This window comes from Abramis brama (genome assembly GCF_963993115.1).
Source record: "Abramis brama genome assembly, chromosome: 10".
NCBI classification, from domain to species: domain Eukaryota; kingdom Metazoa; phylum Chordata; class Actinopteri; order Cypriniformes; family Leuciscidae; genus Abramis; species Abramis brama.
This window is the reverse complement of record NC_139972.1, coordinates 2,806,268-2,830,925: the sequence shown is the minus strand read 5'-3', so window position 1 is coordinate 2,830,925 and position 24,658 is coordinate 2,806,268. Positions and strand designations below refer to the sequence as shown.

The window sequence follows — 24,658 nt, the reverse complement described above, 5'->3', positions numbered from 1 at the left end:
ACGCATAAAGCTTGCCACAAAGAACCGGTAAAAGTAATGATTATGAATGCGTCTAAATGTGTCTAAATACACTCTGAATGTGAATGTGCATTATACGCCGAGTTTCGGTTCATTTATGAGACGAACTCCAGTTCACTCGCCGGCGCCTCCAATGTCGTGATTGTCTGCTATATTTACTTCTTAAAGTTCACGAAACATTGATTAAAATTAAGATATAATTAATACAAAACGAAATTCAATTTAAAGAAAGGCAGCTGTTCTGTTTGAGGTCTCTGTGCAAGTTTTAAAGCAATCTTTTAGTGCCGCTTTCAGAGCGCTCACGTCCATAACTGTAAACTGACACGTTGTTTTTTCCCTCATAAATGCGAACACGAAAATTGTAATAAAATGAATATTATAATGTTTTTTTGTTGTGTCAGACAATGATTACCAAATTTTTCTCTCATATTGCTCCTCATAACCACTGAAAACGGTCAACGGAAGTTAAAAGTGGTGGGTACAAAATTACTAAATCTGGTGGGTACACGTACACTGTCTTTGTATCTCTTTAGAATATTGCTACTTTTAGAAAAAAATGACATAATTATGAATCAAATTATTATAAACAAATAATGAAACTGTGTCAAAATGCGTAATTAAAATAATTGTATTATGTGTTACCAAATATTTAATACCACTTCCCCATAATGTTGTAATTATTTTTTAAAACAACATCTGTCAAACTGTCAATCAGATACCTCTTATCTGGTCATTTTTATTTTATTTTAGAAGTCATAACTGTTGATCACCCTTTATATGGAATTTGTGAATATGAATATTTAGAAGATTTACAAACTGTCGGCAAGACCTCAAACCAACCCCGGACATTCTGAGACTAACGTGGAAAAATCTTTATGCTTAACCCTCTGGGGACCAAAAACGCGCCCGCGCGTTTTGCTCGTTTTTTTTTTTTAGCAATGAAAATAAACACTAAATGCTCTGTTAATTTTGATCTTTCATTTTCGTGTAATACATCAATCGATCCTGTTCAGTTTCTATTTTTTTTCTGTATACTCACAATAAAAATAAAGTGTTTTGCTTTTTGACAAATAAAGAAAAAATAAGATGATGCGATTTCTGCCTTCTCTCTGTCAGTAAACTCCCGTTTGAAACGCGTTCGAAAATGATCTATAACTCCGCGAAAATTCAGTCAAACAGGCAAACAGACCCACGGGCATAAAGCTTGAGATCGCAGCTTTTAATTGAAGTCATTTATATAAAAAACAAATATTCTTAGTTTCTGTAATCTGTATACAAAGAGAGCGACTCCAGTCGACCTCATTACGAGATGATTCACAGTAATTTGACCACTCCCCGGAGAGCGCGCGCTATTCAAATGCAAATTCTGAGAACCATTTCAGTCTGTGAAACGCCCCCACATCAGCTGTAAACAAAGCGCGTCGCGAGCATGGTTGCGAGTGAGACATTATAGCCTTTATGGAGAAAAGTTTCCACAGTGCTGATGAGGCGAAATATCTCCTGATATGAGCAGCAGATCGCGCTGAGGAGTGAGGTAGGCTGTTTTCTTTTCTCAAGTGTGGAATAACGTTATAACGTTAGTGTAGGCCTGTAAACCGCAAAAAGATGAATCGCATTTCTATAATATGACTCGCGTTTCTGTGAGATGAATGAAGGGTACATATTTGTAAAGAGTGTTTAGCCTAAATATGAATCGCGTGTCTGTGTGTGAAAGAATAAACTGCTTTGCCATAGCCTACTGAGATGAAATAAAATGTATTTGTATAAGCAACGTAAATTAACATTTATATGCCCTGATATTTCAATAAAACAACGTTAGTCAGGCGTTAGTCACACTATTTTTGTCAAAAATAAAGTCATAGACTAAGATGTTAGATGTTCCAATGTTGGCTATATTCAAACTAATGAATACATATGATAAAATGTAGGCCTATAATCTTTTTTTTCTTTCTTTTTTTTTTTTTTACAAAGAAAGAGTACACTTGAAATATTGTTGAAATTGTAATTATTGTTGTAATTGTAACATTTTTAATAAAATAGCTAAACATATTTACAAGATAGATGTAAGCGAAATCTTAAATGGTCAATATAAGTATTCTTCTATATAGGCATTGTCCTTGCATTGTGGCTCAGTCAGTGTCACACCTGAATGAATGGCTAATTATGCAGAGTCATTATGCAGAGTGGGTGGGACAACCCAGGTGTAAACTACTCCTTCACGCCCCCCTCGCATATTGGCTTTCCAAGCAAAACCTGTTTTACACCATTTAAATCAATGTATTTTTTTTTGTGAACGATAAAGCAAGACTATTTTCACATAATTTTGAAGCCAGTACTCAAAGGTACAACATCAATTAGACAAAAGTCTTGTGGACACATATTTAATATGTGTTTTGTGGTCTTAATTCAGCCACTTTCATTTTTATTTTTTCCAATAACCACGCATAAACATTATTCTCTTAAAAATACAAACATCTACATACACGTTGCCCGCATATTTTGGTAGCCCTGTTTGTGCTATATAGAGTGATTTTACACCTTTGCCATTAACATGTTTATAAATAACTGAAAAAAGCACAAATTTCAAGGCATGTCAGAACATCTCAAGGGCTCCAAAAACACCTTGGTCCCCAGAGGGTTAATGCATTAAGACAGTTCAATTAAAAATATTTATTAATAATGTAATGGCAAATCAGATGCGCCCAAAATATAAATGCTACGCGTTGTGCTGCAACATTACCTCACAAGAAATATCTGCACAAGAACAATCACACAAGAAATATCTGCACGAATTAAGAATCTGGGTAAGTCGCATTATTTAAGCCTTTCATTATGTTAGGATGATTTTGTGTATATATATATAAAAAAATACTGCTGGGTTTTTACAGGCAGAGTCACGTGTATTATGCTCACACTAAATTCTCTGTTGCACTTATATAAATGCGCATTGCATGCACAATCATCTTAATAGTTGTACAAAAAAGTTATGCGCTGGCAAGAACATCACGTTGCTGTTTTAATAAAAGCAATGTTAAATATTCTGCATGCACTCATCTCCTGGAAACCACAGCAATGACAAAGCATATAAAAATTCGTAAACGTTGTCCATTAGCCCTTCTTGTCTTAAGACAACTTTGATGAACCTTTTGCATTTACAAATATTTTCAAATGTCTGTATAATATAGTAGCCTACTGTAAATATTTGTGTCTATTACTATTTATAATTTATATTTTATTGTGGATGTTTTCTCACAATCATGACGTAATGTGAAGTAAAATAAAAAATCTAATGTAAAGTTGTTTTTTTATGTGCCACCTGGTGGATATTCTGTGAAGCGAAACACATTGAGGGATTTTTTAAGTAGGCCCCCCCGAAAGCACTTGCAGAATTCTGCTAGACTATGCGAGACGAATTGCCGAATGCCGCGGGAGAAAACGCGCGTTTTTAAAGGCCACATCTGTATTAAGAGACAATATTCAAATAGTGAGTTCTTCATTCATTGTCACTGTAATTAACAAAATGTTATTGTTTAATTAGCTCTTATGTAAAAAGTTAGATAATGCTTTGTTCACAACGTATTAACTCTAGATAGTTCTCAGTTTAGATTAGGTCACGGAAATTCAGAAAATGTCATTAAGTTCTTTAATACAGCCTTTATTCTACATTAATTACATTAGTATTAAGAGTTCCTTTAAATGTTTACAAATACATTAAGAACATACACACACACACAGCGAGAGAGAGAGAGAGAGAGAGAGAGAGAGAGAGAAGCACATACAGAGAAGCACACACACACAGACACACAGACCCACACTCACTCACACACACACACACACACACACACACATTCACACACACCAGGGCTGGGACAATACACCTAGACCATGAGGAAACGTTAAATCATACACTTATACAGACTGTACATGATGTATAAAATTAGGCATATTTACAAAAATGCATTACATCTTTCTGAGTTTTTTTTTTAAGCATCATACAGTACTACATTCTATTCAATGAATAATTCAATTACAAATAAAATAATTTAAGTCACTTGTCGCCACCTAGTGGCGAAACAATGTAATTGATAAATGCATTATTTTAAAGGCCAATTTTCTATCAAAAGCTGATTTACTCTATTTTGAGCGCTCCTGTAGACATCAGTGTTTATATTTGAACTTTAAACTTTTATCCCAGTACTATGATAATTTGAACTATTGTATCACAGAAATAATTATACTATTATGAGGTTTAAAAGACCCTTTGTGAAGCTGTTTCATGACAACTCTCTCTGGGTCAGCGGCAGCTCCAACACAGATTTAAAATGTTGCGATATGATTTTGTCGAAGGTTTAATAGACAGACGAATTTGAAGAATATCATGTGGGTGTTTGAATGGTGATCACAGTATTTTAAAGATTAATCGTGCAGCTCCACTGTCTTATTTCTCTCTCAGCATATGAGTAGCGCAAGGGCTTTCAGTGCATTCAGTCTCACGTCACGTCCACTTGAAATGGATATTACGACACTCATACATAACAACACATTTCATCCTCTGTTGGAACAAAAGTGGCTAACTTCTGTCAACCTCGTCTATAAGCAAGGACAAAAATAAAGCGATTTAATTTGAATCAATATCAATTCTGGAATAAGAAAAATCACGATAGTTAGGTGAATTGTTTTTTTTCTTACAGCCCTAACACACATACATGTTCCTTAAAATGTTTAGAAATACATTGAGCACACACACACATACACACACGTTTCCATGTTTTATAGGGACTTTCCATAGAAATAATGATTTTTATACTGTTCAAACTGTATCTTCTATCCCCTTATCCTAACTGCTGTATTTTAACAAAGTGAACTAATGAGTATTTGTATATATTTCATATTGACAGCATTATGTTATTTATTATTTAAGTGTTATGTTGTTATCTTTGGATATAGGCTTAATGTGTGTCATTGTTCTCTACAGGTTGAGTGATTGTGGTGTCACAGATGAAGGTTGTGCTGCTCTGGCTTCAGCTCTGAGATCAAACCCCTCACACCTGAGAAAACTGCATCTGTCTGGGAATAAACTTGGAGACTCAGGGGTGAAGCAGATCTCTGCTGGACTGGAGAATCCTCTCTGTAAACTGGAGATACTGTGGTAAGATCATCTTCACCATAAAGACTCGGAGTGAATTAGGATTAATATGTAGATAGTGCATACAATATATCTTTGGTGTAATCTCCATCCGGTGGTTCAGCGACAGATTCCTGCTTGAACTGTCAGATCCTGCTGGCGGTAGAAGGCAGCAGTGAGGAGTCTCCCTGAAGAGGAACATTTACATCTTCATATATTATTATCTCCCAAAAGAAAGTAAAACTAACAGCTAAAAAAATGGACAAACTACAAACCAGACTACAGATGCAGGATACAGTGAAGAGGGTTTTTTAAATCACAAATGTTTGTTATAAATCAACTTGACTTGTAATGCTTGTGCAAACAGACCTTTGTAAAAGCGTCTCCTCAAAATGTGTGTGTGCAGCTGAAAAGAGGGAAGTGGTGTGTGTTTCACCTGACCCAGGACTGTCACCATATCAGATTTATCACTACATGATTATCATGGTCAAAATAACACACAATAACAATATATCACCATATCTATGGAAATCTAAATTTAAAAAAAAAAATGCTATCAGTCCAATTCATCTTTACTTTGTTTATTTTGTGTTGTTTTTGAAAAAGAAGAAGTATGTGTGCAGTTTCAATGCCACCGTTCTCCTCTGATTGCTGTGTTGTGACCGAAATAGTGCACGCGGGAGCACATGCGCAAAACCGTTTTGTAAAATTATATATGAATCATTTTTATTTTATCATAGATCATTTTACAAAACTGTTTGGCGCATGTGTGGCCGCGCGCACTATTTCAGTCACAACACCATAATCAGAGGAGGATGTGCTGAAACTGTCGATGCTGTTCTCTTTCTTCATAAATCGTACTGAGAAGGATATATTTGTTGTAAATAGTTGTGCAACTGCGTAAACTTTGTTTTGAAGTTTTATGTTTGAGTTCCAGAGGAATTTGTGACTGTTTCACCTCTTCAACCACATCAAAGTTTCATAATTATTAAGTCTGTGTTTTTTCTCTTTTTTTCTTGTGTGCTGACTGCTGAGGTGGCCGCTATGCCTTTGTGAAACGGTGTTTGTACATGTATATATGTATATCGCTGCAAACAATCATAAAATATAACTTATTGCCAAAAAAAAAAGTATTTCTGTGAGAAACAGACCTCAGGTTCAGATCGGGTTCGGGCTTAAAATATAACCGTAATGGTCGGGTTGGGTTAACCCTCTGAGGTCGACAAACGCGCCGACGCGTTTTGCCGGATTTTCTCCACATTGTAGCACTATAAACTTAAATTACTCCATCATTTATGGTCATACAGAAAAAAGAAATATAAAAAAAGAATCTGTGATATTTCTCCTTTTGTATGTGTCCACTTACAATCAAATCAAAACATTGTGCTTTTGTAAAATAAAGAAAATAAACAGGGTGTGCTTTCTGCCTCTCCGTCGCGGTGAACTTTTTTTTCTTGAGCACGTCTATAAACTGAAACAAAACTCAGCGAATACTTGTCACACATTTATGAGCCATATACCTTTATAAACATTTAAGTGTGTACTTTTAAATGATCGGATTCAAAACGAAAACAAATATTCTCTGTTTAAGTAATTTGTATAAAACCAACAAGATGTCCAGCTTCTCAAACGCTTGCTCATTACAGTTAATTTGGCCACGCCTACTCGCGCAAAAGATATTCACATGCAAATCTCCACATGGAACGCGAACGCGCTCGTTACCTCAACAACAAAACACTTCACTTCACTTTTCGTCGAGTTTGAAAGACGTGCCTGAGCTTACATTGGATTTAGGCTACCTCAGAAGAAGAAGAACGCGATTTGAAGACAAGAAAGATAAGGTAAGAAATTCTTACATAGCCTAGTTTGTTATTGTTGCATAAATGTCACGTTGCAGCTGAACTGTTGCTAGATATATGGGGAATATTATAATATTTAGACCCGTGTTTACTGTGTTTGTGGATATCTGCTCAAACATAGATATGTTTATGGTAACCATAATGTTTTATATTTGAGAGTGATCGCGTTTGAATGTATCATATTTTGCAAGCGATCGCGTTTGAATGTATCATATTTTGCAAGCGATCGCGTTTGAATGTATCATATGTGTTTACTGTGTTTGTGGATATCTGCTCAAACATAGATATGTTTATGGTAACCATAATGTTTTATATTTGAGAGTGATCGCGTTTGAATGTATCATATTTTGCAAGCGATCGCGTTTGAATGTATCATATTTTGCAAGCGATCGCGTTTGAATGTATCATATTTTGGATGAAAGCAAAACGCACCAAACGGCTTCATGTTTTTATTATTATCTCATTTCATATCATCATAACGGATGGAAACATTTGAAGTAACATGATAATCAATATATTTTTCTCTAGCTTCTTTTGGAAGATTTATAGGCTGCTATAGGTTATTTATTGTTATTATTATTTTATCCGCACTGCGCATATACCTTATGCCTACAAGGCACAACAAACCTGGTGTTCATTATATTATATATCGTTGGAAACGTGTGTGTGTGTGTGTATTCTGTGAATTTTAAAAAGGAATTTTAAAAAGCAATTTTAACCAGAAAAATCTAATATTTATTTCCAAAATCGTGCAGGCCTTTCTCTTGATATCAGTATGTTCACTTTTTTTTTTTTCAGGTCCCAGATGCCACTGAGGACTTCAACATTCACATGAGTCTCAGTACGTGAACATGGTAAAGTGAAAATCTTGGAAATGAAAGGTATGTACAATGTTTTTAGGAATGGCACAAAGGTCTCTGTCTTTGAAGTGCTTTTTTGGCATTTGTTGTGTATCTTTGGATTATGTTGTGTTGTAAATAAATCCAAACAATTTAAAAGCCATTATTTTTTAAATCTCCTCATTTACAGTATTGTGCAAGGTTGCTCAGAATGATAGGGGCCTGATAGCTCCTAATAGGGCCGTTAGGGGAGGTTCTTTGTCTTTCTCAGGTGAGAAAAGCTTACATATTAATGAGCTCTCGCATAAGGCTTTTTCACACAAAACACGTCGTAAAATTTTTAAATCAATATATTGTCTTATCTGAATGAGCAGTCAGGGTGATTTTCACATAGTTTTGCAGCAAATATTCTAGGCTACGTCATACAATTTTCAAAAGTCTTGTGAAGAAATAATCAGTATGGGTTTCATGGCCTTATTTCAGTGAGAATTTTTTTTTGTATTTTCAAAAACCACGCATAAATGTCATTATCTCAAAACTACAAACTTTTACATACATGCTGCTGATATATTATTGTAGCAGAGTTTGTGCTGAATACAGTGTAATTAGACTTTAGCCATGAAAATGTCACAAGTAACAGAAATAACCAGAAATGTCAGAGCATGTCAGAACACCTCCAGGGCCCAGAAAACAGCTCAGACCTCAGAGGGTTAAATGATTTCGGGTAGGGGCCGGGAACGTATGGCTGAGTCCCGTCAGAGAGATCTTCAACTCCCACTGACACGACTTCCATTGAGGAAGCAGAGGGCTCGGAGGTGGACTCGTCCTTCACCCAAGTTGAAGTCACAGAGGTAGTCAAGAAGCTCCTCGGTGGCAAGGCATCGGGGGTAGATAAGATCTGCCCTGAGTACCTCAAGTCTCTGGATGTTGTGGGGCTGTCTTGGCTGACACGCCTCTGCTACATCGCGTGGCGGTTGGGGACAGTACCACCAGGCTGGTGGTCCCTCTTTTCAAGAAGGGGGAACGGAAGGTGTGTTCCAACTACAGGGGGATCACACTTCTCAGCCTCCCCGGAAAAGTCTATGCCAGGGTGCTGGAGAGGAGAATTCGGCCAATAGTAGAACCTTGGATTCAGAAGGAACAGCTCGTTTTTCGTCCCGGTCATGGAACACTGGAATAGCTCTATACCCTCTCCAGGGTACTGGAGGGTTCATGGGAGTTTGTGGATTTGGAGAAGGCATTCGACTGTGTCCCTCGTAGCGTCCTGTGAAGGGTGCTCTGGGAGTATGGGGTCCGGGGCCCTCTGCGAAGGGCCTTCTGGTCCCTGTGTGACCGGAGCAGGAGCTTGGTTCGTATTGCAGACTGTAAGTCAGACTTGTTCCAGGTGCATGTTGGACTCCGGCAGGGCTGCCCTTTGTCACCGGTTCTGTTCATAATTTTTTTGGACATAATTTATAGGCGCAGCCAGGGGCCGGAGGGTGTTTGGTTTGGGGACCACACGATTTCATCTCTGCTTTTTGCGGATGATGTTTTCATGTTGGCCTCATCAGACCAGGACCTTTAGCATGCACTGGCACGGTTTGCAGCCAAGTGTGAAGTGGCTGGGATGAGAATGAGCACCTCCAAGTCCGAGGCCATGGTTCTCAGTCAGAAAAGTGTGGCTTGCCCGCTTCAGATTGGTGGAGAGCTCCTGCTTCAAGTGGAGGAGTTCAAGTATCTTGGGGTCTTGTTCACGAGTGAGGGAAGGATGGAATGGGAGACTGACAGACAGATCAGTGTAGCTTCTGCAGTAATGCGATCAGAGTTGCAATCCGAAGCTCTCGATTTACCTGACGATCTACATTCCTACTTTCACCTATGGTCATGAGCGGTGGGTCACAAGATCCCGGATACAGGCGGCCAAAATGAGCTTTCTCCGCAGGGTGGCTGGGCGATCCCTTAGAGATAGGGTGAGGAGCTCGGTCACTCAGGAGGAGCTCAGAGTAGAGCCGCTGCTCCTCCACATCGAGAGGAGTCAGCTGAGGTGGTTCGGGCATCTGTTCCGGATGCCTCCTGGACACCTTCACGGGGAGGGATTATGTCTCCCGGCTGGCCTGGGAGCGCCTCGGTATTCTTCCGGGAGAGATGGAGGCAGTGTCTAGGAAGAGGGAAGTCTTGGCGTCTCTGCTTAGACTGCTGCCCCCGCGACCCAGCCCCGGATAAGCGGAAGAAGATGTATGGATATTTTAAAATCATAAATAAATTAAAAACCCATAGTTACATAGCAGTACTTTGTATAGAAATAATGATTTTTATACTGTAAAAAAAGTATATTCAATCCCCTAATCCTAACTGATGTATTTTCACATTGTGAAATTTGTGTATATTTCATATTGACAGCATTATGTTATTTATTTTTTAAGTGTTACGTTTATCTGTGGATATAGGCTTAATGTGTGTCATTGTTCTCTACAGGTTGAGTGATTGTGGTGTCACAGATGAAGGTTGTGCTGCTCTGGCTTCAGCTCTGAGATCAAATCCCTCACACCTTAGAGAACTGCTTCTGTCTACGAATAAACTAGAAGACTCAGGAGTGAAGCTGTTTTCTGCTGTACTGGCGAATCCTCACTGTAAACTGGAGATACTGGGGTAAGATAATCTCTACCCTAAAGACTCTGTGTGAATAAGGATTAATATGTAGATGGTGCATACAATATGTATTTGGTGTAAGCCCCATCCGGTGGTTCAGCGACAGATTCCTGCTTGAACTGTCAGAGGCAGCATCAAAGCAGTGGTGAGGAGTCTCCCTGAAGAGAAACATTTACATGTTCATATATTATTATTCCCCAAAAGAAAGTAAAACTAACAGCTAAATAAACTGGACAAACTACAAACCGGACAACAGATGCAGGTTACAGTGAAGAGGTTTTTTTAAAAGCACAAATATTTGGTGTAAATCAATTTGCCTTGTAATGCTTGTGCAAACAGACCCTTGTAAAATCGTGAGCATTGCCTCAAAATGCGTATCTGCAGCTGAAAAGAGGGAAGTGGTGTGTGTTTCACCTGACCCAGGACTGTCACCTGTTATGACTGACTCAGGGCCATAACAATAGCTAGGAGACCATGCCACGAGCAAACGGTGCAAAACATAAGTTTGTGTATCTAACACAAATTTAAACAACAGAAACAACAATGGGGTGTGAATGTCAGTGTCAGTTGTGTAGGGCAGGTGCACGGATGTGTTGTGTGTATGTGGATACAAGTGTTAAGTGTAAAAATAAAAGACATAAACTTAGATAAACGTAAATGTGCATCTATGTGAAGTCCTGGCGCCCCCAGCGAGCCGTGGACCCTGACAGGCCAACAGAGCAGTGTTCGAGCCTTTAGCCACCAGACCAGAGCAGGAAGAGATCAATGCAGCGAAGGAGCTCCTATTTAAACACCAGCTTCCCAGGTGCCAGCAATTAGGCCTGAAAAAGAGGAGGAGAGGCAGGAGAGAGACCAGAAACAGGCCAAGGGCCGTAACATACCATATCAGATTTATCACTACATGATTATCATGGCCAAAATAACACAAGATAACAATATATCTATGGTAATATCTATGGAAATCTTTACAAAATAATAATAATAATTCTATCAGTCAAATTCATCTTTACTTTGTTTATTTTGTGTTATTTAAAAAAAAAAAAAAAAAGAATCACACCATCACATACAAAAGGAACAATTCCAATTAATGGCGACCAGTTTAAAATAATAGTAACACTTTACCACAAGTATATGTTACCGGCCTCAGACCTAGGGGAATCTGGGCAGGTACAAAGCCACAGGCTGGATAGCACTGTGGGTTGGAAAGAAGTGGAGATACAGAAATGATGTCTTTCTCAAGCGCTGGATGTTTATTTCTTCTTTTGAGTCAAATATCTCAATAATACTATGAGATCATAAACCGTAACTTTAGCTATTACATGGACCATATAATTTAGAAATGGTCTATAACTATACTGAATACAATAAACAAACCAATATGTAAATATCAGATAAAATACAAACCCATTACATAACCCATTAATAACTTATTGTGAAATAGATACCAGTCTTACTGTATAGTATATCAAATATACATTAACAAATGACATTATAGATTATATTATATCTTGAAACAATTGCTATAGCATATTCAAGTATGTAGACATAAGCTACATGGCTATCTTCTGTGCTTCTATATACATTACAATACAAACAACCTTTTCATAGATCAAATACCAAGAATACTATATTAAGATTTAAACTGTTCACGTGACTGTGTGATAATCATTCACCAACACAATGCATCGGTCTGTCGTTTGCGTGTGTCTACAGGCACGCGCACATTAACTGAAGGTGGCGTAGCCTCGATAGAACATTGACAGGCTCTGACTAACAAAATGTATACTGAACAGAGCACCGGCAATACAAACAAAATGATACAAAGTACAGAGAGACTTAATAGACATTACATCTTACACTTTAAACATACCGATGTTCACTTGACACAACTGTTTACAGTCCGTACAAGAAGACGAGAGAACAGAACCTTCACTGATGGTGACAGGCTAACTTCAACTAGCTCGCTAGCTAAAGCTGCTAGCCAATACATACAGCATAATAACCTTGTAAGGACCAGCCATTGGCCCAATGACGGAGTCCAACGGCCTGGCGAAGGGATATTGCATGTATGTCTTTTCAGCGCTCCAGTGAAGTTCACTTAATTTATTGGAATTTAGTTTTAGTATTATTTTAGCTCTATGCGTAATCTGACTCCAATTTCAAATGATAATTAAATTTAGATTGTATTTCCTATTAGAAACTAGTCATAAATATTGATTGTAAATTAATTTAGATCTTTGATTATTCTGAGTATCCCATACTTTCAGTTATTAATTCATTAAGGGACCCGATGCCGCACAGAGTCACACGCCCCGGGTTTACGTGGATCTCACGGACACAGCCTCGCCAGTCTGATCTTGGTCAGAGGGTGCAGGGTTTGCTGATACCTCTTAAGTCGGTTGCCTACTGCTCACGCATACAAAAAAGTGTAGTTTATTTAGCCATTTCCATACAACTTGCCAAGTCAGTGATAGACAGAAATCAAAAGGTCTTCAGATGACGTGCCTACTGCTCCGTTCATATGCGCCTTTAGTTTTACCTATCCTGGACACAGAGCTGCGGTAGCACCAGCCTCCTCTTAGTCTATTAAAATAATGATTTCGGAAAACTTCAGAATAAATCAAGATGTAACATTTATTTGTCAGGTAAAAATGTATCATGCCATGATTAAAAGCCAATTCAGAAATAATAAATACATGACATAATTTACTCAAAGATGACTCTAAAAGTAAGTAATGTTTTCCTGACAAAGACACACAGTGGTGTGCCAGGGCTTTCCAACAGGAAAACACTGAAACATCACTCTATGTGGGGTTCCTGGTAAAGAGTCCCAAAGATTGCTCTGTCCCCTCGCCTTAAATAACCAGACCAGAACAAAAGAGGTTATACAAATGTTGTTTAGAGTTGTTTGGGCCAATCCATGTACCCCAGGGGGGTAGCACCTGGTTTCTTGAGATATCTTAAATAGATCTCACCCAGAGAGGAGAAACAGGATTCTCCTAAGTTCTCAATCTTTCTCATTAAACCAATGACTGCAATGAAATTAAGACCATTTTACCAATCACACTGAGACACTTAAAATGATACCAAACATGAAAAGGAAAAAACAACATATTCACAAGATACACCATATGTGATATATAGACATTCTTAATGAACTTTCAGTGACTTGAGGAGGGAGAAGAGGAGGGAGAGGGGGATGCAGAGATAAGGAAGAAGGACAGTTTGGACAGGCGATGTCCTGTGCTCTGTCTTTGCTATCTGCTGTCCAGGGTGCATTTTATGGCTTTATTGCAGGGTGCGTTTTGTTTTAGCAGGAAAATGAGTTCTTACAACCTTTCTACATGGAACATGACAACATCAGGGTTCCAGACTGCGACCAAAATGGTCGACCATTTTTTTTCGCATATGCGACCATTTTTTGAGAATGTGCGAGTTAAAATTTTATGTGGTCGCATTTGTGCGAGTGCAACAGAACGCCGTTGTATCAGCAGCTGCTGCAGTCCATAACTTATGTTCAAAATGAACAAGTACATCATGAATTCATTTTTATTCTTTTATTCATTCTTATCCTGAATCACTACGGTACGCCTATAATAAGTGTTTATATTCTGACTATTTTATCCTGGGGTCGGCTCGGCTGCGGAGTTGCCCAGTTCCTGCGTGACTCGCCATAGACATTAACGGAGAGAAGTAGCTCCGGCTACAATGTTCTTCCGCAAGACACTTGCAGTTTATTTATTAACGAACGTACACATCAGGCGCATTGCACACTGATGGTGAAACACGCCAATTAGGAGTTCAGGAATTACAAGCCAACGAGCCAGCATACAGCCTCAGACACAACTGATAGAGCACAGGTGCGGACAGGGAGGAACCAAGTGAGCAAAGGAATATAACAAATACATATTATGTTTATGTTTGATTATACAAAAATTAGGGCTGTCAAAATGAACACGTTAACGCATGCATTTCATTTTTTTCAGTTAAATATGTTAAATATTTGGGTAACACTTTATAATAACTGCACGCTATTAATCATTAGTTGAGCATTACTAAACAGTTAATTCATCATTTATAAAGCATTAATAGACATTAATAAGCAGTTTATAAATACAGCTATAAATGCTTTATTCTTGATTTATAAACATATCTATAATGTGTTTAATAATTGTATTTTCATACTTTATTAATTATCAATTTATCATTTCTAAATGAAGTATAGCATTATTTACAAAGCAGTTGTTTAGGAGTGGTTCATAAGATCACTTAGAAAGTGTAAGTAAATGATTAATAATCATATTATTATTCAGACATATAGTAATTGTTACTTAGTGTGTTAATAAATGCTTTACTAACATGTATTTCTACTGTAATTCAGGGTTAATTCAGGTAGTTATAAAGCATTTAGTAGTGGTCAGTTCACTATGTTTGTGAGCTCATCTAAAGTGAGGACTAGTTATGCCTTGTAAAGCATTTACAAAGGAGATTTTTATGTTCTGTATCACTGTGTTGTTTGTTTCCTTTTTCTGTTTAGAAGAAAACTGAGTCTTTAAATATCCTTTATAAATGCTTTACAAGGCATAACTAGTCCTCAATTTAGATGAGCTCACAAAAATAGTTAACTGACCACTACTAAACGCCTTATAACTACCTGAATTTAATACATTTACTTACACTTTCTAAGTGATCTTATGAATCAATGACAACACCTAAAAAACTGTTTTGTAAATAATGCAATATTTAATTTAAAAATGATAATTTGATCATTAATACAGTATGAAAATACAATCATTAAACACATTATAGATATGCTTATAAATCAAGAATAAAGCATTTATAGCCATATTTATAAACTGCTTATTAATGTCTATTAATGCTTTATAAATGACGAATTAACTGTTTACTAATGCTTAACTAATGATTAATAGCGTGCAGTTATTATAAAGTGTTACCAATATTTTTAACGCATTTAACTGAAAAAAATGAAACGCATGCGTTAACGTGTTCATTAATTAATTAATGCAGCATCAGATTTTTTCTTTCATCCATTGGCTGGTCTATAGTATTTTATCACGCTATAATTCATTAAAGTACTAATAAACAATTCAAGCGCGATAAAACACAAAAATAAGAACTTAAATCTGTACTGGCGGCGCACTGTCTGTAAATCTCCCTGTGAAGTAAATCTTCCACGTCTACTTGAAAGGGATATTATGTCACTCATAGATAATGACACATTTCATCCTCTGTTGGAACAAAAGCAAGGACAAAAATAAAGCAATTTAATTTGAATCAAGAAAAATAAGAAAATGGAATAAGAAAAATCTATTTTAAAATTAAAAATTAAAAAAAAAATCACGATAGGTAGGTGAATTGATTTTTTTTTTTTCAGCCCTAACACGCACACACATTCCTTAAAATGTTTACAAATACATTAAACACACACACACCTTCAAACATACACACACACATGTTGGGTTTCCATGTTTTAGTGGTACTTTCCATAGAAATAATGATTTTTATAGTGTACAAACTATACTCTGTCCCCTAATTCTAACTGATGTATTTTAACAAAGTGAACTAACGAGTATTTGTATATATTTCATATTGACAGCATTATGTTATTTATTTTTTAAGTGTTATGTTTATCTTTGGATATAGGCTTAATGTGTGTCATTGTTGTCTACAGGTTGTGGGATTGTGGTTTCACAGATGAAGGTTGTGCTGCTCTGGCTTCAGCTTTGAGATCAAACCCCTCACACCTGAGAGAACTGAAACTGCATGATAATAATCTAGGAGACTCAGGAGTGAAGTGGTTTTCTGCTGTACTGGAGAATCCTCACTGTAAACTGGAGAAACTGTGGTAAGATCATCTCTACCATAAAGACTCGGAGTGAATAAGGATTAATATGTAGATAGTGCATACAATATAACTTTGGCGTAAGCCCCATCCGGTGGTTCAGTGACAGATTCCTGCTTGACGGTAGAAGGCAGCGGTGAGGAGACTCCCTGAAGAGGAACATTTACATCTTCATATGTTATTATCCACTAAAAGAAAGTAAAACTAACAGATACAAAAAAACAGACAAACTACAAACCAGACAACAGATGCAGGATACAGTGAAGAGGGTTTTTAAAAGCACAAAGGTTTGGTCTAAATCAACTTGCCTTGTAATGCTTGTGCAAACAGACCCTTGTAAAAGCGTGAGCATTTCCTCAAAATGTGTGTGTGCAGCTGAAAAGAGGGAAGTGGTGTGTGTTTCACCTGAACCAGGACTGTCACCATATCAAATTTATCACTACATGATTATTAGGGGTCAACCAATTATTGGCCTGTTAATAGACAGAGGAATTGGAAGAAGATTGTGTGGGTGTTTGAATAGAGATCACAGTATTTTAAAGATTAATCATGCAGCTCTACTGTGTGAGAGATAACACAGTAGAGCTGCATGATTAATCTTTAAAATACTGTGATCTCTATTCTCAGCATATGAGTAGCACAAGGGCTTTTCAGTGCATTCAGTTTCACGTTGCTTTCCACTTGAAAGAGATATTACAACACTCATAGATAATGACACATTTCATCCTCTGTCGAAACAAAAGTGGCAACCTTCTGTCAACCTCGTCTATAAGTAAGGACAAAAATAAAGCAATTTAATTTGAATCAGTATCGATTGTGGAATAAGAAAAATCAATTTTAAAATCGTAAATCGTAAAAACACCATAGTTAGGTGAATTTGTTTTTTTTCTCCCAGCCCTAACATACACACACACACGTTCCTTAAAATGTTTACAAACACATTAAGCGCACACACACACGTTAGGTTTCCCTGTTTTATGGGGACTTTCCATAGAAATAATGATTTTTATACTGTACAAACTGTATATTCTATCCCCTAATCATAACTGATGTATTTTAACAATGTGAACTGAGTATTTTATATATTACATATTGACAGCATTATGTTGTTATTTTATTTTTTAAGTGTTATGTTTATCTTTGGATCAGTGTTAATTTCATTAACCTTTTTTCCCTGACTAAGACAAGACGATGAGAGACGAAACCCACGTCATTAAACAATAACTGTGACTATATGAACACATGCAATATCGTTGACGAAAAAAGACGAGACTAAAATGTGTTTACATTTTTTTTAAACTTGACCAAAACCACTTGTTTGTGTCAAATAAAGGAGACGACAACACATTGACTGTTTTTACGAGCGTTCAGGCATACGGTTGCCAGATTTTAATAATTTGAACCCCCAGTCAGAGCTGTCTGTTAAAAGAACACGTTTTCTACTCGGCCTTTTCAATAGTATCTGGCAACGATGCGCGCGCACACTCTCTATCTACACTGCTGAAGAAGTGCGGATGATCTGAAAACACAGACAAGTAAGCTGGAGTTCAGCGATCTTCATTTGAGATTTTCTACTTAAATTAAAGTGTCATTCAGTCGGTCTGTGTTCTGCCACGAGCTGCTTGCGCTATCTGTGCGGCTAAATCTGCGATCAAAATGCAGGCTGATATCCAGTTTTTAATGTTGATCATATTATACGAGCAAGAATGCAATGTTTCCTGAATATCCACACAATTTCAAATGTGACATTGATTTTATACAACAGTTCAACACACAGAAAGGTAACATTAAGTGATGTACTACATTTAAAACAGTATTGTCATAGGCTTATTGCTCTATTTTGCAACGAAAGCCATAGCAGAACTGCAGCACACAGCGGTGATTCGTGATTGAATATGTGGCTTTGAACAAATCGTGAGATTCAATGACCTGTTCATAAATACAGCCACTTGCTTCATCACTCACTCATAAAGACAGTGACTTACCGCCACCTACTGGCGATTTTAATTTAATATTTAAAAGTATCACTTTGTTTTTACCATCATTACATATTTATTGAACATTGTTTAATTTAAATCATTATTTATTTTATAAAGGTACTTATAAAGGTAAAAACTGAACTGGAAAAATCGATTAAAGGGGCAAATATTGTCCCTTAATGGAAAAAGGTGTGACTGCAGTCTAAGTGGAAGAGAGGGGTACGGCACTCTAAAAAACACTGAACCACTGAAATAAGGATAAGGGGTATGTAGAATTTAAAATTAGAAAATTATAAATTTTCTCTAAAGATTACATATAAATAGCAACCAAAATTAATGTCGGTAACTGCAGTTTGACTAAAAGTAATGACTAAAAGTTGACAAAAAATGCAATGACTTTTCATAAACTAAAACTATGAAAGACAAAATGACTAAAATGTGACTAAGACCAATAAGCATTTTCATCTGAAGATGAAGACTAAGACTAAATCAAAAATGGCTGCCAAAATGAACACTGCTTTGGATATAGGCTTAATGTGTGTCATTGTTCTCTACAGGTTGAGTGATTGTGGTGTCACAGATGAAGGTTGTGCTGCTCTGGCTTCAGCTCTGAGATCAAACCCCTCACACCTGAAAGAACTGAATCTGATTAAGAATAAACTAGGAGACTCAGGAGTGAAGCTACTGAAGGATCTGAAGGATGATCCACATTATAAACTGGAGACACTGTTGTAAGAATAGTTAACAATTTTCATTATATTTTCATTTAAATTTCAAATGGCTGATTTATTCACTAGAAATAAAAGTAAATGTCCAAGTTCAGTAGCACCATGTGTTTGTGTAAATATTTTGTCTGAGATCATCAGATATTATGTCTTAAATTCAGCTTCAGTAGGTCTCTGAACTTTAAACTGTAATTTTATTAGTTTAATTCTGCTTGTTGTGTTGTGTCTGATTGTGAAAATATTAATGTTATTTTCAGCTTTCCCCCTTTAACTGTCTCTATGTGTGTGATAATCTGAGATTTTGGTTTGTTAGTTAATAACTGCTATTAAATTCGTAGTGTAATGATCATTTATGCTGGTTCTGTATCAGCTGTCCGTTGTGTGAAAGTGACCTTTCATGTCCTTTTAATTGTGTAAAATTCAGATAAAAGCTATATTATTGTCACAGTACAGAGAGACAGGTAAATATGAAACAGATGTTTTATTGAACAGAGGCACGGAGTGGAACAGCAGATGAAACTGGTGAGTATGCAGTGGAGAATCAGAACTGGGAAGTGAAGTGCGGTTGGGGTGACAGGGCTGGTGACTGTGACAGTACGCCCCCTCCTGGAAGGCCTCGCGCCATAATGAACAAGATGAAGGTGGGGGTTTGGGAGGAGGAGCAGGCGGAGGGCTGGCAACAGGAGTGGGCGAAGGGCAAGAGAATGCAGGCAGATTACCAGGAGAAGAGCTTGATAGAGGGGTGATAGGTTCAGAAGAAAGGATGATGACCCATGGTGGAACCGATGGAGGGAGGAGCCAAGGAGGCTGAAGGGCAGGAGGTTTTAGGATGATGATGGACAGAGGTGGAACCAATGGTGGAGGATGACAGGGAGGAGATGGAAGTTCCACGGGCCATGGTGGAGCAGAGGGTTCATAGGGACACAGAAGGGCGCGGTGGAGACAGAGGGACTGAGGACCAAGGAGGAGCTGGAGGGAGTGAGGAGCCCAACAGAGCCGGGGGAACAAAGGGATGAGGCGAAGCCAGAGGAGTGCAGTTCAGAGGTGATGGAAAGTGGATGAGTTACCAAGGCAGATCCGGGGGGACGAGGGAGCCTGGTGGAACTGATGGGCCACGGTGGAGATGAAGGAGGTAGAAGCCGAGGGTGAGCTAGTGGACTGATGGGCCGATGTTGAATCTTGGACGCAGTGGCTGGAGTCAGATCCCGGGCATCCACAGTCCATGATGGTGCTGAGGACTGGAAGCCCCTCAGTGAGCCCACCATTCCACTAGCATGTAGAGGGTGAGTGATGGGGCTGACAGGAGGCAGAGGAGATGAGGATGGCGGCGGGTGAGGGAGGTTGGGAACAGACTCGGGAACAAATTCGGGAACAGACTCGGTAACAGACTCGGGTCTTGGCGTGGCGGCGACCATCCTGGCAGAGGGCTCAGTCGGTGAGGCGGCAGCCATCTTGGTTGAGGGCTCAAGCGGCGAGGCAGTGACCATCTTGGCTGAGGGCTCAAGCGGTGAGGCACCGGCCATCTTGGCCGGAGACGAGGGCTCAGGTGTTGCGGTGGCCATCTTGGCCGGAGACGAGGGCTCAGGCGTGCCGTGAACAGTCTATGGTTGGACAGGCCTGACATGAAGAGGCTTAGTCTGGGCAGGCCTGTTGTGAGGAAGCTCTATAGGGGTGGTCTCGGCGGGATGAGACCCCGGACGGGCGGTGACGGATGGTGACTGTGGTTGAGTGGTGGTGGTGTCTTCATCTGCTCTGCCAACAATGAACAAGGACCCAACTATCCAGAGCACAAAGTTGATGTAACTTTCAAGCATCCATATGGGGTCTCCTCGCAGCATTACAAAGCGGATCTTATCAGCCAGCCCGCACCAAAATCCCTCCATAAGGGTGAGGTCACTGCAAGTGGCTCAATGACTGAAGGTGACGAACTCCATGACATACTCCTCCAGGCTTCTGCCATTTTGGAAAATAAAAACTGTTGTAGTCTCCATGGGGCTCTGCATGTGGTCTGGTCTTCTGTCACGGTACAGAGAGAGGCAGACAGGTAAATATGAAACAGATGTTTTATTGAACAGAGCCATGGGGGGACATGAATTAGTGGGGAACATGAGGGATGCTGGGAAGTTAAGTGCGGTTGAGGTGACAGGGCTGGTGACCGTGACAATCATTATGTTTGAGAATGAATTAATATAGCTTATCTAGTTAGTTTTCTTATGAAAAAATATGACAGACGTAATATATGTCATACTGCAAATGTGACTGTGTGTTTTATTTTAGGTATCAGAAAACAGTCTTCTGAGGATCATCTGATGGTGAATAAGGATCTACTACAAAGACTCACAGTCAACAGAATCAACAGAGACTGAAGATACAGTGACTTCACTGTTATAAATTAAGTTATTTCACAGCAGCAAATTACAGTTTCTCATTCATTTATTAACCATTTTATTTGTATAAACACATAGTATAAGCTCAAAAAGGTTAGAGTTTTGTTACAGAGTAAATATAGAGCCTGAATGTGTTTGTGTTGAACCAGCAGAGGGAGACAAAGACTAATGAAAGATTCATTTTTAATAATTATGAGGGGAAAAAACAGTTCCAGCTCACTTTTGGAAAACAATCAATGGAAGCTTAAGTGTATACATCACGTTTTTAATGATAGTTGTATTACATTTGTATTAATGTATTAAAGGGGTCATATGATGCGTTTTTCATGTTTTCCTTGTTCTTTAGTGTGTTATGTAGCTGTTTGTGCATGTAAAAGATACCCTCATGTTTTTTTCTAACTTTTTTTTCTTTTACTTTCCTATGTGCTCTTAAAACATATTGTGTAGAAAGTCTTGTGACTTGATTGACTGACCAAATCTTAATGATTTACACCTGTGGCTTGTTATCAATTAAGCCCAATCTCTGTGTTTGGATATAAGAAGCCACCTCTATTTGGCCTCGTTTACACTGCAGGTCTTGATGCCCAATTCTGATTTGTTGCCTATATCCGATTTTTTTGACTGTCTGTTTACACGTTCTTTAAATTGTGACCCATATCCGATTCATGTGTTTACACTTGCCATAGGCTACTATCTGAAACATATCGCGCATGCTTAAAGGGTTAAATTCTCTTGCACAAATAGACGAACACCAAATATGTTTCATGCTCTGCGATATGCAAAGTTGCCAAACACCACTTTTGAATAAGAAACAATGTCTATAAAACTCGTTAAAACTCCACGAATCACAAGCGTGTCGGTGAGAACACTCGTTAAAACAACATACACACAGCATAAATAGTCCTAGCACTTTTTAAATTTAAATAGCCCACTTAAAGCGTTTATTACAAATAAATTACTAATTGCTTGAAATGAATAAATGTAAATGAACAAAAATTTTCGTTAAATTTACAATCATGTCAAAACACTTCCCGTGCCCCTCTCCACATTCCTCTCCTACGATGACAACGTTTCGTCGGGCCATCCGTCCCTTTGCAGATGTGCGTCGGGGTTTCTCTCGTCATTAAACCGCGGAGACGTTGCCTAATGCCTCAGAAAATCCGATCTGCCTGTTTACATGACAGTCGCATTGGCACATATCCGATTTATTTCCACATATGAATGAGGCCTGAAACCGATCTGGAAATATCCGAATGCATGCGTTTTTTTCCTGTTTACACTGTCATAGAACACATCCGATCTGTGTCACATGTGAGCAAAAAATCGGAATTGGGTCACATTTCACTGGCAGTGTAAACGGGGCCTTTGATCCAGACATTTCCTGTGAGGAATTGTTGAGTTGTTGACAATAAGTTCTGTAACCCGGGTGATCCAGGCTACCAGTAAAAGAGTTGAAAGTTATGTAAAAAGATGGGAAAATTAAGAAAAAGTGAATAAGAGAGGAAAAACGAAGAGAGAAAAACTTTAGAAGAGAAAGTGTTTCGTCCAATCATTGATCATGCTGCATTGATTGACACTCCAACGAGCCAATGGTAGCAGTGCACTGAGACTGCGCCGGCAACACTGCCGCTGTCAGAGACAATGGCCCTCATTTATCAAAAGTGCGTACACCAAATTTCCAGCGTACACCTGGCGTACACCCAAAACCACGGTGACTTTGAGATTTATCAATATGGACGTTGGCGTACGGCACTCTCAAATCCTACGCCAGCTCAGGAGGTGGTGTACGCACGTTTTGAGTTAGTGCGGAAATGCGCAGAAAAACAATTCCTAACACCACAAAACGCACTGACAAACTAAAAGATATGATATATTATGACCCACTGTAAAAAAAACAACAACATAGTAATTATAAACTTCAGTGTTTATTTTTGTGCAACATGGACTTCAATGTTTAATTTGTGTGACTTTACCAAAGCATTTGATTTGTAGGCATATGTATTCCTTCAGTTGTGAGCCTGTGCGCTTTACCTGACGTTTCAAGCCTTGTTTATACTTTCGCCTGGCTCCGCAGCGCGAGTCTCCGCAGACTGCACGCGCACCTCCCCAAACGGACGAGGCGTTTATACTCGACGCACTCGCCGTTGTATTCTTTGAAACGATGGTTAGGCCAGGGTTAGGCCCGGCAGGTGTGCACGGACTGGGTTCAGTAATGAAAGGCTTTCAATGACCAAAAAATAATTCAGACTGACAAAATAATAAAAATGACATTCTTCTTTTAAATAATAATAATAATAATAATAATAATACAAATAATAATAACGACATTCTTCTTCTAAATAACAATAAGCGTCATTAAAGGACAAGTTCGGTATTTTACACTTAAAGCCCTGTTTACAGATCGTATCTGATGAAATAGAACGGTTAAGATTAAATTTTGGACAAATGCTGCTGTCCCGAGAATTTTAGGTTTATTTCGCTTTCCCCCCCACCCCCACAATGGTTGTCTAGGTGCACTGGAACATTCCTTCCTAAAACACATTAGAGTTGGGGTACTCGAACTCGGACTCGGACTCGAGTCCGGACTCGAGTCCAATTTTTAATGAACTCGGACTTGTCACGCACTCGGATGAATTTGTCTTCGGACTTGACACGGACTCGGACATTTTAGACTCGGAAAATTTGCCGAGTACAGTCGAGTCCGGGCACTGGAGGACACAATATTATTCAAAAACGAAACAAAACGAAACTGCTTAACTTACATTGTGTTGTGTCAGTGTTGAGCATTGTAGCCAATCACAGATATGTATATTAAGCACATGAACACAGTGGCCAATCAGAGGCGTTTTGAGTCACCATGCGGAGAAGTCGCTCAAAACGTATGTTCAGAATCAGCGCGAGTTTTATCCTTTCGCAAATCTCCTCATAAACGACAAAGTCTTGACGCGATATAAATAAGAGATTCGCTGTGCAGTGCGGACAACTTCAGTGTTTATGACGAGAGTTTCAGTGAGAGTGCAGAACGTAAGTGAAAGAAGTAAGTGATGGCTTAAAGTGAGCGCTATTGACAATCTAAATAATATATTTTTTTCATGCTTGTAGAGGACCAGTGGTTACGTTCACACTGTAAATTAAAAAGAGTGATAACTGCATTTAAATGTGGGAGAGAATCCGCAGAATTTTTGTCCTGTGAGTCATGAAATTTATGTTACATTGATTTAGCCTACACTTTAGT

At 38.4% G+C, this 24,658-nt stretch overlaps 1 protein-coding gene across 2 annotated transcripts in view; it reads left to right on the top strand.

Annotated features, from left to right (window-relative positions):
- Nucleotides 1-21,745, top strand: part of LOC311091355 (NACHT, LRR and PYD domains-containing protein 3-like) — a 49,933-nt gene extending 28,188 nt beyond the window's left edge. The window contains exons 9-13 of one of the 2 annotated variants that reach the window (XM_084127271.1): nucleotides 4,994-5,167; nucleotides 10,296-10,469; nucleotides 16,162-16,335; nucleotides 18,869-19,042; nucleotides 21,314-21,745. In XM_084127271.1, coding sequence (XP_083983397.1) covers nucleotides 4,994-5,167; nucleotides 10,296-10,469; nucleotides 16,162-16,335; nucleotides 18,869-19,042; nucleotides 21,314-21,335 — 718 coding nt within the window. In that variant the 3' untranslated portion in view covers nucleotides 21,336-21,745. Of the gene's footprint in view, nucleotides 1-4,993; nucleotides 5,168-5,267; nucleotides 6,489-10,295; nucleotides 10,470-16,161; nucleotides 16,336-18,868; nucleotides 19,043-21,313 lie in introns of those variants that run through there. The other variant, XM_084127272.1, reaches the window with a different exon arrangement.
- The last annotated feature ends 2,913 nt before the right edge of the window (nucleotides 21,746-24,658 follow it).